We start from the raw sequence: 13,093 nt of genomic DNA, 5'->3' as shown, positions 1-13,093 counted from the left end.
ATTTTTAATTGCAATGTAGACCAACTCCCAGAGTCCCTAGAGGGCCATGTGCAGACCAATGATAAATAAGAACAACCCTGAGGCTACTCTGACCTCCACCATGGATCAAGTGGGCCCCCAGATAGCCCCAGAATAAGCTTACAAGGGAGCCTGGGGGGTTCTGAAAACACAGGAAATGCAGCATCCATATGGCAGTTTTTCAGTATACAGAGGTTGCTAAGCACACAAGAGTTAGCAGTCCAATGGGGATTTTTTCTCTAAAGGGATTACTGAACCATTGGTGCAGCTACAAGCACTTATGGAGTTTGATATGGCAAGGTCAGAGCACCCTCAACTCCTAACAGGGATTTTTTCCCCCATTTTTATAATAGCTGCCTCTTACTCTCTCATCTCCTTGCTAGAGCCTTCTGTTGCCGTTTTCCAGTGTCTCCCTCTCCTTTACTTTACAGCTATGAGAATGCAAGGGACCTGTGGCTGCTCTGAAAGGGACATCACTATGATATTAAAAAGTGTGTGTGGAGGACAGTATGTTGCCTCAGTTTCTCCCTCCCCTCCCCACAAGTGTTTGCACCTATAAATCAGAATAAGGACCCAAGTGCAGATGGGATCCTTGTTTTAACACATGCTGAAATCCTCCCTCTAGCCATAGGTTTCAGGTGGAGTGGAGAGTGCTGATATTTGGATTGACTGATGGAATCGAGTAAGCAGAAATGTGCATGTGTGCAGCTTTCCCAAACTGTCAGCAGTATTAGAGAGACGTGAAGAATCGGGGAGGAATGAAAGGAAGGACAGGTCTGAGACTGCCTATGTCTCTCTTTAGTACCATGTGAATCTCCCCCAGTCCTCCGGCAGCAACTTTTTAATTCTGCAAGATCCTTGGGACAGGGACCTTGTCTCATCTGTATTTTGGACAGTACGGAGCACATTGTTAGCTCTCAACATATAATAAATAGTATTTATTTTACAGTTCTGTACGATGGCATTTTGGCATTTTGATGAGATTTTGCTAAGACTATCACTTTGTGTCCCCTTTTGCTGTGATTTTTCCATACTGTGTTGCTGTGTGCTGCAACGTCAAGTTGTGCTGCATGTAATTACTCTTATTTGCAATGCAATTACATTTTGATGTGAAATTGGCATGTGGTTTTGTGTGGTATTTTAATGTGCCACCAACACATTGTACTGCCTAAAAATCAGCACACCCTTTTGTTGCACAATGATGTTTTGCTGCAATACCATGTCGTGTTTGATCATATAATGGACTACACCTTACCAAAGAACTGTTGTGTAGCAGTGCAACAAAAAACTCAAAACTTTCATATCGAGCCCATCAAATGGCTGCTGTGACCGTTTTCATTGACCATCACAGCCACTCTGAGATCATGATCGCTGTCACTTCGTGGGTGAGCGGCTCCCAGCTGCCCTTGGGCCCCATTGGGCTAGCAGCTTGTGGCCACCATGGCCCCATTTGGACTTGTGTGGCCCATAGGATAAGAGGCTGATAACTCTGTTGGGCTTGTTGACTGGTGGTGTGGCCTATTAACCAGCTGGTGACTCCACAAGTTAGTTCATGGGCAATTTAGTGAGAGGGTGGTTCTGGCCCATTGGGCGAGTGAGGCTGTTGACTCTGGGACTCCTGAACTCATTGAGCTTGTGTTGCAATGGATGAGCGACTTGCAGACAACTAGATGAGTGGCTAATGACCTGCTTCTTGTGGCCCAACTGGTGAGTGACCCTCATTGGGCAAGTGACATCATGGGTGGCTCCAATGAGCGAGCAGCTTGCGACACCCGTGGGTCCCCCTTCCCTCCCCAGGCGTGGCTGAGTTTCGCTCCCCGTGACGTCATTGACATGGGCGTTCCCCCAGGAGCCAGCAGACGCAGAGGCGTGTAAGCCCTGTGACGTCATTGTCAGGGAGTGGGATCCGGAAGCCCCGCGGCCTCTCCCGGCCCCATGGCGCCTGCGCAACATTCGGGTCTTGCGAGGTTGGGCGTCGCGGCCGCCGGGGGTTGGCTGCGAGTGAGGACGTGGCAGAGAGCAGGCTAGGGAGGGGGCACTCCGGGGGGAGCGACAGGGCCGGGAACAGGAAGCGGGGGCCTGGCCGCGGAGAGCAGCCGGGGCAGCGGCGCCGGGAGGGACAAGCAGGAGCAGCCAGTGAGTGGGGCGGGCCTGGGGCTCCGGGCAAAGCCCGGCACGGGGTCGGGGGCCCTTCCCGCGGGGCCAGCTGGGGGCGGCCTGTCTGTGGGGGGCGCTCGGGCCTGGCTCCCCGCGCCCTGGCGGCCCCCGTGAGCGCCTGGCGGGGCTGTGCCGAGGGCTGACAGGCGCCGCACCCCAACAGTGGCTCACGTCGGGCCCCGCTTGCCAAGCCGCTTCCTCGCCCCTCGCCTTTCCTTGAGCTCGCACCGGCTGGTCGGTGTCTGCCCTGCGACGCGCCGCTGGGCCGCAGGCCCCGCTGGCGCTGAATAAAGGGGCGCCGCCCGCTCCCCAAGCGGATGCGGGGGCCGGGCCCCATCAGCCCGGGCTGCTGCCCTTGTTTTTACAGGCTCACTGTCAAATGTTTCACCGGCCGCAAAAGCTACAGCCCAGGCGGAAACACTTAATCTCCTGGAATCCTCCCGACTCTTGTTGCAGCACTTGCCTTGCACCGTTCAGCTGCCGGGCTTTTTAGGGTTGGGAGAGACAATTGACCCACGCAGGGACCTGGCAATTCTTAAGTGATACCCAGCCTAAAGCTGTCCAGATCTGGGAATAGGCTTTACTTGTTGTTTGTTTTAGACTAATTTTGGAAAAGCAGGGAGAAAAGAGACGATGGAAGTGTGATCCAAAACTAAGGTGGTCTCTAAGAAGAAGATTGTGTGGAATGAAGAGAATCTTCCTCTTAAATGGGGCTTGGAATCTGGTTGCATTGTGTTGCTAAGTTGTGCCTGTCTTTCACTTCCTTGAAACAGGTTTCTGAGTCAGGGAAGAAGTTACTGTGACTTGGTGTTGCCATAGGGTGTATCTGCATCAAGAATGCTTTGTAAATATTTTTCAGCACTGGCACAGAAAAATTATTACAAGTTTTTCCAAAGTGTGCACAACTCCAGAAATCTTGTCTCCACTAGGAAAAATTTGAAAAACATCCATTCTTGCTCACGCCAGTCAGTAGTCCAGCTTCCCTGGTGATAGCCACATTGGGAGCCCTAGTGTAGATGGGACTTCTTGCTGCTGCTGCTGCTGTTATTTTAAGCATATCTCAGCCAAACTTGCTCAGAGTACACCTCTACTCTGATATAACACGAATTTGGATATAATGCAGTAAAGCAGCACTGTGGGGGACAGATCAGTGTGTCTGGCTCCGACACGCTCTCTGAGTGGTGTGTTAAGAGTGCCGAGCTGTGGTTGACGGGTTGGATAAGGGGCAGAGGGTCTTGCGGGGGGGGGGGGGGGGGGGGGCGGGGCGGTCAGGGACAGGGACCGGGGGCTGCGGTTGGATGGTTTGGAGGTTCTGGGGGCAGGGCAGTCAAGGGACGGGAAATGGGGGCGTTGGATAGGGCGTGGGAGTCCTGAGGGTGATTAGGGACCGGGGGGGTCTCTGGAGGGGACGGTCAGGGGACAAGGAGCAGGGGGGCTTTGATGGGGGTGGGGTCTTGGGAGGGGTGGTTGGGGCAGGGGTGTGCAGGGGGGTTGGATGGGCTAGGGGTTCTGAGGGGTCAGTAAGGGGGCAGGATGTAGGTGGGGGTCGGATGGGAGCATGTTTGCTGACAATAATGGAAATGCTCGAGGCCAAAGCAAGTTCGATATAATGCGGTTTCACCTATAACGCGGTAAGATTTTTTTGGTTCCCAAAGACCATGTTATATTGGGGTAGAGGTGTATAAGTAATTGACTGAAACACTGGTGGCTCATCTGCACCTGAGCTTTCAAAGTAACAAGATAAGTATCTTTACCTGGAAAGGAGATTCTGTCCAGCTCTGTTTTTGTTGTAGTCCAGGAGAGAATTTATTAGTTGAACTCTAGTTCAGGGGTAGGCAACCTATGGCACCCATGCCAAAGGTGGCGCGCGAGCTGATTTTTAGTGGCACTCACACTGCCCGAGTCCTGACCATCGATCCAGGGGGCTCTGCATTTTAATTTAATTTTAAATGAAGCTTCTTAAATGTTTTAAAAACCTTATTTATTTTACATACAACAATAGTTTAGTTATATATTGTAGACTTACGGAAAGAGACCTTCTAAAAACGTTAAAATGTATTACTGGCATGTGAAACCTTAAATTAGAGTGAATAAATAAAGACTCGGCACACCACTTCTGAAAGGTTGCCAACTCCTGCTCTAAAGGAACAAGTAACGAGTTCCATTGGTTTAGGGTCAGAATCTTTGGATGGAGAAAACACCATCTGCAATTCCAGCAATTCCAATAAGCTGTCCAATAAGAAAAAAAGATACTGCCGCAAAGATGCAGTTGGTTCCTCAGGTGGATCTGGGCTGATCAGATCTCTGACCAGACATATATAGGAGCTGACCCCCTCTCAAGGCTCTAGTGGAGGGGACTGTGGACTGACCTGGAACCTTCTTGGGTGTTAACCCTTGAATTTCAGGATCCATCAGATCGCTTCTCTCAAGATTTTCTCCAGAAAAGTTTTCTTTTCTGCAGATGAGCAGTTGGCACCATGGAAACATCAGTTCTGAAGCAGACTTATGCTGTTATCAAATCTGTGAATTTCACTGTTTCTGTGAGATAAAATTCATGCCATGGACTTCTCTGATCTGAGGAAACCAGTTCCTTCACTCTGCCATACCTCTGCCTCAAGTGTGGTTTAGTTCAGGCATGCATGAACATTTTTGGATCTTTCTGATGCCACCTTAGACTTTAAATCATATCCAGAGGGAGAACATTCTGGTTATGGTCTGCCTTGAGATACTTTGGCCTTATTATCTTATACCTGCTTTAGCAGTTTTTACAACTAGAGGTGAATACAAGACACACACATCATTTCGTCCAAAGAAAGTGAATGCTCTTGCATGGACTGCTTGATCTTTTCCTGGATCATTAGTTATATGATGTGATGTCAGATACTTACTGAGGAGCTAGTAGGACAGTCCTAGGAAGTGCCCATTCTACCTCATCCCTTGAAGAAGCTCTCAACTGCTTCATTTTCTCCTCCAGTTGACACCAAGATTTTCCAGAACATAGCTCTGGAAGTAGACTGTAGCTCTGGCGATTATACTAATGGCTTTGACCAGGAAGTCCCATATTTATTTGACAACTTGGAGCTGAAGGAGGCCGTAGTTCTGTCTTTTCAGAGGACTTGCTTAAACTGGCCAGAGAAGTCTGAAATCCTTCTGCCAGGATGCTTCAGATTTCTAGGAAGCTTGATTGTATATATTTGGTTCTGAGAGAGGTATCTAAATTGGTTTTTCTATCTTTCTAGCCCAAGCCTGCCTGATCTTGATTGCAAGTGTTATATGTAATGCTTAAGTGTCAACCCAGCCCTGAAAACAAGGAGTCAAATTTGATATGGTTGACCAGAAGGCATAATCCTCTGTAGTCCTGATTCCTATACAGTCTAAGAATCCTTTCTGACCTTTTGAAAGAAGCAGAGAGATTTTCATGGTAGCTTTTTCAGCCACAAGTACTGCTACACCAAAGCATGCCTGAGAATGTTCAAGAGATGCTCGGAATCAGTCACTGAAGATTCATATCCTCACTCTTCTTCCATTTGGAGAACGCGGTGGTCCTGGTTTTTCAGACATGGGAAGCAATTCTTTGGATCGCTGGGTCTGAAGATTGAGTGGGGATACTCCCTTCAGTTCAAGGCCATGTCAGAAGTCAGCCTCTGCTTCCCTTTTCTGGGATCCCTCTCACAAGAACTGCTGGAAGTAGAGGTCTTGTCCCTGTTGAAAATGGGAGCGATAGAAATGGTGCCAGAACCTTACTGAAAGAAGGGCTTTTGTTTCTGCTATTTCCTTTCCCTCCGTCTCTTTCAGAAAGATGATCAAGACTGGTTGGAATAAGTCCATTTTCAGTTCTGAAAGGGAAGTGACAATAGTTTTGTCTCCTCTCAACTAATACGTAAACCATTTTCAATAACCAGTGTAAGGGACTCGTTGATGAAAACTGTTTCATGTAGTTTACTATGTAGATTTTTCTTAGACAAGAACTTAAACTGAATTTCAGTCTGCTCTGTGCAGATGTTAAAAAATCAATGATTAATTGTAAGAGAGAGGGATTTGCCCACCAAGCCACTCTACATTTCTCCTTTATCTGCTGTTACACAGCAACATGATTGTATATTGTGCACGTTGGTTGTCTTCTGCCCCTGCATCCTATAGCCTTTGCCAGTTCAGTGCTGTATAAACTACAGGTTTGGGATGGAAGAGATTAATGTGCACAAACTTCTTATAGTGGAATTTGCTTAACTGGTTTCAGAGTAGCAGCCGTGTTAGTCTGTATCTGCAAAAAGAACAGGAGTACTTGTGGCATCTTAGAGACTAACAAATTTATTTGAGGATAAGCTTTCGTGGGCTACAGCCCACTTCTCATTTATTGGGGTGTCTTACAAGAAACTGAAGTAACCTAGTGATTGTCAGTAATGACCACTGTTTAGATGTGACAGTGTTAGCACATTAGTATCAAAGCTGCGTAATGGAATTCTGTGTAGCTAGTAGCAAGTAGTAAAGTGATTAGCCATGTTTAAGTGTTTTTGATACAGAAGTTGCTAATGCAGATTTCCAATATACAAAATACAAGTGCAGTTTTTCCCTAAAAACCTATAGGCTGCCTTCAAACATGAAGGATAATAAAGCACATGCTAATTTTTTGCCTTTGTGGATTATCTTTGTGAGGAGAGGGAATGATTTATATAATGTTACAGTGAGAACTGAGTTTCTTCAATGAAAGGTGCATGACAATAGTACTATTATTTATACTTCATATACAAACCAAATACCTTCCAACTCCTATGCCAACTTCCTATTTAAATAGCTACCTAGTGTTTTTATCATATCGGGCACTAAAATGGGAATGTTTTATCCCTTTAACATTCTCAGTGGTGGACTCCTAGCAGCCACAAATACATTAAAATTTACTACAGCATTGTGATCAGGCTAACTATACTGTGGTCATGGCTTGACTGCAGGTGTAATATCCCGTTCTCCTTTGCATATGGTCTGTATGGATCTTTAAGAATTTGTATCTATACAGATGCTGTACTCAGAACTACAGTTACTTCTCAGGAAACATTTTTGCATATGGCGGCTAAGATCTCCCCAGTTGCTTGGCTTTCTAGTTGAGTTTAGGGAGTCTGGATTTAACATGTTAGAAAGCTGTGATAGCTGTCATAGGCCTTGTCTTCACTAGGATAATAGGTATTTAAACACGTTGGCTAACATATGTCAAAATCCTAGAGTAATCAAAACAGTTGCTGTTACAACATGTTAGCTGGTTGAGGTAATCCCTACATTCCCCATTAGAGTTTACCTCAACCAACTGACTCATGTTAAAATTACATCTGCATCATCTGTCTAATTTTTAACATGTTAGCTAAAACGTGTTTAAATATCTCTTTTCCTAATGTAGCCATGGCCACGTGTGGTACTTCCTCACACAGATAGGGCATGGGGTGGCAAGGATATGAGGGGCAGAGCTAAAGCTTTTTGGTATATCCAAATCTACTTTCCACAATTTTTATGTAACTGTGATCTTATCTTTGAATTTTCTGGCTTTTAGGCACTTCTGTTTTTTACAACAGCATACTACTAAGTTATTGCAACCTTAACTGTAAGGTGGTAAACAAGATCCTGTAGCAAATATGGTATATCTAAGAAGGTAACTCAACCAGTATATTAATGTAAAATAACAGTGGGGTCCTCTGTTGTCTGTGAACCAAGCACGAAGTGGTCCACAAGCTCTCTCTGGATCAAGTTCTCACCAGCATGTCTGGCTCTGATTTCTGTATTGTGTCTGTCACCAGAGTATTGAAGTGCTGCCTACTTTATATTGTATTAAGAGAAAGTTAGTGAATTTTTAATGTGCATGAAAGCGAGGAATGAGGAGTCCCTCCATTCTGCAAGCTTCCTCTCGCAACTCCATCATAGCACTGTGCTCTTATTCCGGTCATTCCCTGCTATTCCTGTTCTGGCCTTCATGTAACTCTGTTCATGCAGCTCTCCTAGCTTGAGGTTCATTCAACTTCAGTCTCAGGTCTCCTTTGAGCATTGTCGTTTTCAATGTTATTTACTTATTTCATTATAGAGATAATTAGGATTTAAATTACTGTCCAGTTTATTTTAAAATGTCCTCTTGACCCTATTGTGGATTCTGAATCCTTTGTACTCTGAGGTAATTAGTGTACATCCATTTATGTCAAGGAAGCAAGACCTAACAGACTGAGCACAGGTGCTGGGAGTCAGGAACTGTTGATTACTGATTCCATTTCTGCTGGTGATTAGTTAATCTTGGGCATGACACCTGTATTCCTTTAGTTTCTCTGTCTGAAATGGGGGGATACCTGTCTCTTTTTATAGGTGATGTGAGGTTTAATTCTGCAGTGCTACAGAAATGCTAAGTATTGTTTGAGGCATTTTGAAGCACTATCTTTAGATAGGTTTTTCCTCAAAAAGCATTTTATCAAAAAAATCCAATTTAAATAAAAAAAAACATTGATTTTTATCCACCCTGAAGGCAAGTGAGACACTTACTAATGCATTTCCTTCTCTAGCATCTCACGGTTATTAGCAGGCCAGCTCCCGCTCAGCTGCTTTCATAGCAAGGGATGCTTTTTGGACTATTGTTTTCTAACTGTGTTCTTTTTTCCTTGCAGGTGAGACTAGCTTGGGGATGTGAACACAATGAGTGTAAACCAGCAAGCTCACGCAGGGCTTCCTTATGGGCAGCCTCAGCCTGGATATCAGGGATACCAACAGTCTGGTTATGGAGGGCAGCAAATGTCTGGAGTTCATCATTCTCAGTATGGCGCTTACAATGGTCCGCTGCCAGGATATCAGCAGCCAGCCCCTCCACAAGGTACTCTTAATCAAGACTTAGGAACTTAATAGCCTGTGAGTTTGAGTGTATTGGGAATGCTTTTCCAGAGCTGATGGCCTACTGTTAGCTAAATGAATATTTTATGGTACAACTTCTCTTTAATATGAACAATACTGTATGCTAACTCTTCAGAAGTCAAGGTAAAAAGTGGGTTTTCTTGTGGTGCAGCCTCACAGTGTTGCTTATCATTTGGTTGCATAGAAGCCATTTGACCAGCTCATTAGTATAACCTTTTTAGTAGCCCACAAATTAAATGTTGAGACAGTCCAATGGCAGCTTGTTCTCTATACTTCCCCACTCATGAGGTCCAGGAGCAAGAATGCACAGGACAGTTTCCATGCTGAGCTTGGATTGTGAGCAGTAATAGGTTGATAACAGGCATGTGACTGAGGCAGCTCCATATTCATCTGCAGAAAAACCTGTGGCTCACTCTCGCTCCCTGAAAGATATGGCATGCAGTCTGTGGTAGTGTTGGTGAAATGACTGGTAATACTGTCGCCACATGTGTAATTAATAAATAAATGTTACCAATTTAAACAGATACTGTTAATGATAATCAAAATTAGATCTGCTTTTATTTTGCATCTGTTTGCAAGACAGGTCTAATGTTTTTCCCCATCTTCAAAACAAATGCTGTTGTAACAAAATAATTCAGTGTCAGCCGGTAAGCAACTAAAGAGCAACTCTGCTATATAGTAAGATAGAGGGAAAGAAACTGAAGCTTAATTTTCATGTTTGTAATTTGCTTTTCATAAAACAATTTGAAAATATCTTTTAATGTTTGTAAAGAGTTGGACTCCTAGGGCTAAAATTCTGTCACCCTGGTCATAGGTACTTAATATATCAACCATTGACAGCCTTCAGCCCTTCACCTTTTAACAGTGTAACACATTGTGTGCATGACTGAAATCACTTCTTCTAAGATGGCAGTAGTTCAATTTTTGTTAGGGACCACTATGGAAACTTTTAATGTTTGTCTTTTTACTGTAATCAGTGTCTGGAAGTTAGTCCTGGGGGGGAAAGATAACATATTCTCTGTTCACTCCTTTTGATGTCTATGAAATGAAACTGCCAAGTGGCTTCCTGTCTGATACTGCAGTGATTGTAAGGCATGAAAGTACTTCTTTTTCCAAGACCAGTGGCTGTTTTATTTTTACCCCTTTCCGCTGAGTTCTGTTTTGATTGCACTAGCAATAAAACACTGCTCAATTACAGATGCAGCTGAAATATTATTTGCAAAAATCTAAGATACTAAGTGCCTCAGTAAATTGGTGGCAATGGAATATGAACCTTTTTTGCCTCTAGATCACCAGAACAAAACCAGCTCAGGTCAATAGTGACTTTCCAATGTACTGCTTCGAGGTGGTTCTCTCAGGTTATAATGGAAGCCTATTAGTAGGATGGTGTGAAGGATGCTTTGAATTACCTGGTTGTGTGTACTGTACCACTTTGCAGATAGTTCCAGGGACCAAGCCTTTAATCTATCAGTCCAGGACTTCTCACTGGTGTGAAATTGACTAGCTCTTTTAAAAGCTTGTATATGACTAGGGAGGAGGAGAGAAGAAATGTAGGATGCTCTGAGTATTAACATAACATCCAGAAGTGGACATTTGTTCCTATGACTGCCAGACATGACATAATGGCGGGAGACAAGCAACACAGCATCAGGGAAGGACAGATGAAGTTATAGTGAATTTAAATTAGATGAACGGATCCTTAGTCTGAGGGACATGAAACTACCGACACTGACATATGTTCCTGAAACTTCAGCTGAGAGTTAAGTACTTTATCAATTTTGTTTAACTTGGTATTGTATTATCAGGGACCTGATAAACGTGCAGCCATATATATTACTTTAAATGCAGGCAACTTTAAAAGGATTCAAGAGGTAGGGTGGTTTTCCCAGCAACCTCTCCCTTGCTCTGCTGCTTGCATCACCATCTGGAGCTGACCAACTTCGTTCTCTCATTCTTCCTTTTTTCGGCCAGCTGTCTGGCCATCTCTTCTCCTCCCTACCACGTACAAAGGTGTATCTCACATAATGGTGGTAGGATTCATTTACTTTGCATGATGTAGAGGCCATAGGCCAGTCCAGAATCGTAAGGGGCTGGCAGAAATTTAGCACCATGTAACTTCAGAGTTGCAGTTGGGACTAAATTTAAAAAACAGTAGCAAAGGATCTAAAAAGGTGGCTGCTATGCCATGCTTTTAGAGGAGAAATCCCATTTTTTGATCTGACTTTTATTGCAGTGATAGTCCCAGTTGGTAGCAGAGTAGAAGAGGTGTCATGCCACTAGTTTTCATTGTAAGTGGGATAAAGACATGATGTCACATTGACTGAGCAGTAGCTAGTTCTTGTTAGTGAAATGTGGAATAAACCTACCATGGGCTGAGCTTGTATGAATGTTTCATAGGAGATGGTTGCTTTTCTGACAAGGTTTTTCCTGGGAAAAGCAATCCTACAGAGTTCTCTGAATGCCATGTTGGTGGTGGAATACCTCATGTTGACCAAGCTCAATACTATTTAAGCCTGCACTATCTACAGTGGTTAGGTGTTGCTGTCATAAACAGATAGCTAAGGGTTAATGTCTCTTTCACCTAAAAAAAAAAAAGTAACCTGAAGCACCTGACCAGAGGACCAATCAGGAAACAGGATTTTTTCAACTCTGGGTGGAGGGAAGTTTGTGTCTGAGTTCTTTTTCTTCTGTCTGCCTGAATCTCTCTCAGCTTTGAGAAGTGATTTCTATTTCCTGCTTTCTAATCTTCTATTTCCAAGTTGTGAGTACAGAGATCATAAAAACAATAAGAGTTATTGTTTTTCTTTTGTATTTACATGTCTATAGTTGCTGGAATGCTTTGAATTGTATTCTTTTTGAATAAGGCTGTTTATTCAATATTCTTTTAAGCAATTGACCCTGTATTTGTCACCTTAATACAGAGAGACCATTTTTATGTATTTTTCTTTCTTTTTATATAAAGCTTTCTTTTTAAGACCTGTTGGAGTTTTTCTTTACTGGGGAACTCCAGGGAATTGAGTCTGTACTCACCAGGGAATTGGTGGGAGGAAGAAGTCGGGGGGAAACCTGGGTGTGTTAGATGTACTAGCCTGACTTTGCATTCCCTCTGGGTGAGGGGGGAAGAGAGATTGACTCTCGGTAATTCTGTTCTCCAGGCTGGGAACGGGGAGGGTGGAATCCCTCTGTTTAGATTCACGGAGTTTGCTTCTGTGTATCTCTCCAGGAACACCTGGGGGGGGGGAAGGGAAAAGGTTTATTTCCCTTTGTTGTGAGACTCAAGGGATTTGGGTCTGGGGGTCCCCAGGGAAGGTTTTTGGGGGGACCAGAGTGCCCCAAAACACTCTAATTTTTTGGGTGGTGGCAGCAGTACCAGGTCCAAGCTGGTAACTAAGCTTGGAGGTTTTCATGCTAACCCCCATATTTTGGACGCTAAGGTCCAAATCTGGGAATAGGTTATTGGTAGTACGTTTTCTAGACAATAGCATAGTAATATGGAGTAGCAGAGTATAGGCAATATTTCAGGATTTATGGGGTATAACAAATAGAGCCATGCTACATCTCCATGAGTTTCTCTGCTCTAAAACAAACTGACTTCAGCTGGCATTGTCAACTTCTGAGTACTGTCTCTCAGGCTTTACTTGCTGGTGTGTTTTGTCTTTCCAGGTTACTTTTCTTCCTTGGGGTTCCCTTCGAAAGGCTCTCCTGTTTCTCTCAACTCTGACACTCCTACTCTTGCACCTAACTTCATAGGTAAATGGTGTCTTCTGTGTGGGAGTATTTGTGATGTTGGCGTCCTGCTGTCCATACAGCAAAAAATAATTTCTCTGCTAAGTGTCTTTGTGAAATCTGTTCCATTCACATTTGATCTGAGCATTTTGTTTCAAGGAAGTGGTGAATATGCACTTTAGTACTCGGTTGCAGGTTGGTGGTATCCTCACTATTCTACTTCCTGGCAGCCTTACAGAAACACACACAGAGTATAAAGAAAGAGCCTTAGTAGAAATTCCTGATGATTGCCTGATTTAGACTGAACTACAGCTGTGTTTGA

General features: G+C 44.2%; 1 protein-coding gene across 3 annotated transcripts in view; it reads left to right on the top strand.

Annotated features, from left to right (window-relative positions):
- The first annotated feature begins 1,933 nt into the window (after window positions 1-1,933).
- Window positions 1,934-13,093, top strand: part of SEC24C (SEC24 homolog C, COPII coat complex component) — a 76,850-nt gene continuing 65,690 nt past the window's right edge. Inside the window, exons 1-3 of one of the 3 annotated variants that reach the window (XM_030568266.1) lie at window positions 1,934-2,154; window positions 8,805-9,007; window positions 12,709-12,795. In XM_030568266.1, the coding sequence (XP_030424126.1) occupies window positions 8,833-9,007; window positions 12,709-12,795 (262 nt within the window). In that variant the 5' untranslated portion in view covers window positions 1,934-2,154; window positions 8,805-8,832. The remainder of the gene's footprint in view (window positions 2,155-8,804; window positions 9,008-12,708; window positions 12,796-13,093) is intronic. The other 2 variants (XM_030568268.1, XM_030568269.1) reach the window with 2 other exon arrangements.

This window comes from Gopherus evgoodei, chromosome 7, assembly GCF_007399415.2.
Source record: "Gopherus evgoodei ecotype Sinaloan lineage chromosome 7, rGopEvg1_v1.p, whole genome shotgun sequence".
Classification (NCBI taxonomy): domain Eukaryota; kingdom Metazoa; phylum Chordata; order Testudines; family Testudinidae; genus Gopherus; species Gopherus evgoodei.
Note: the sequence above shows the minus strand (reverse complement) of the source record. Positions and strands in the feature narration are given on the sequence as shown.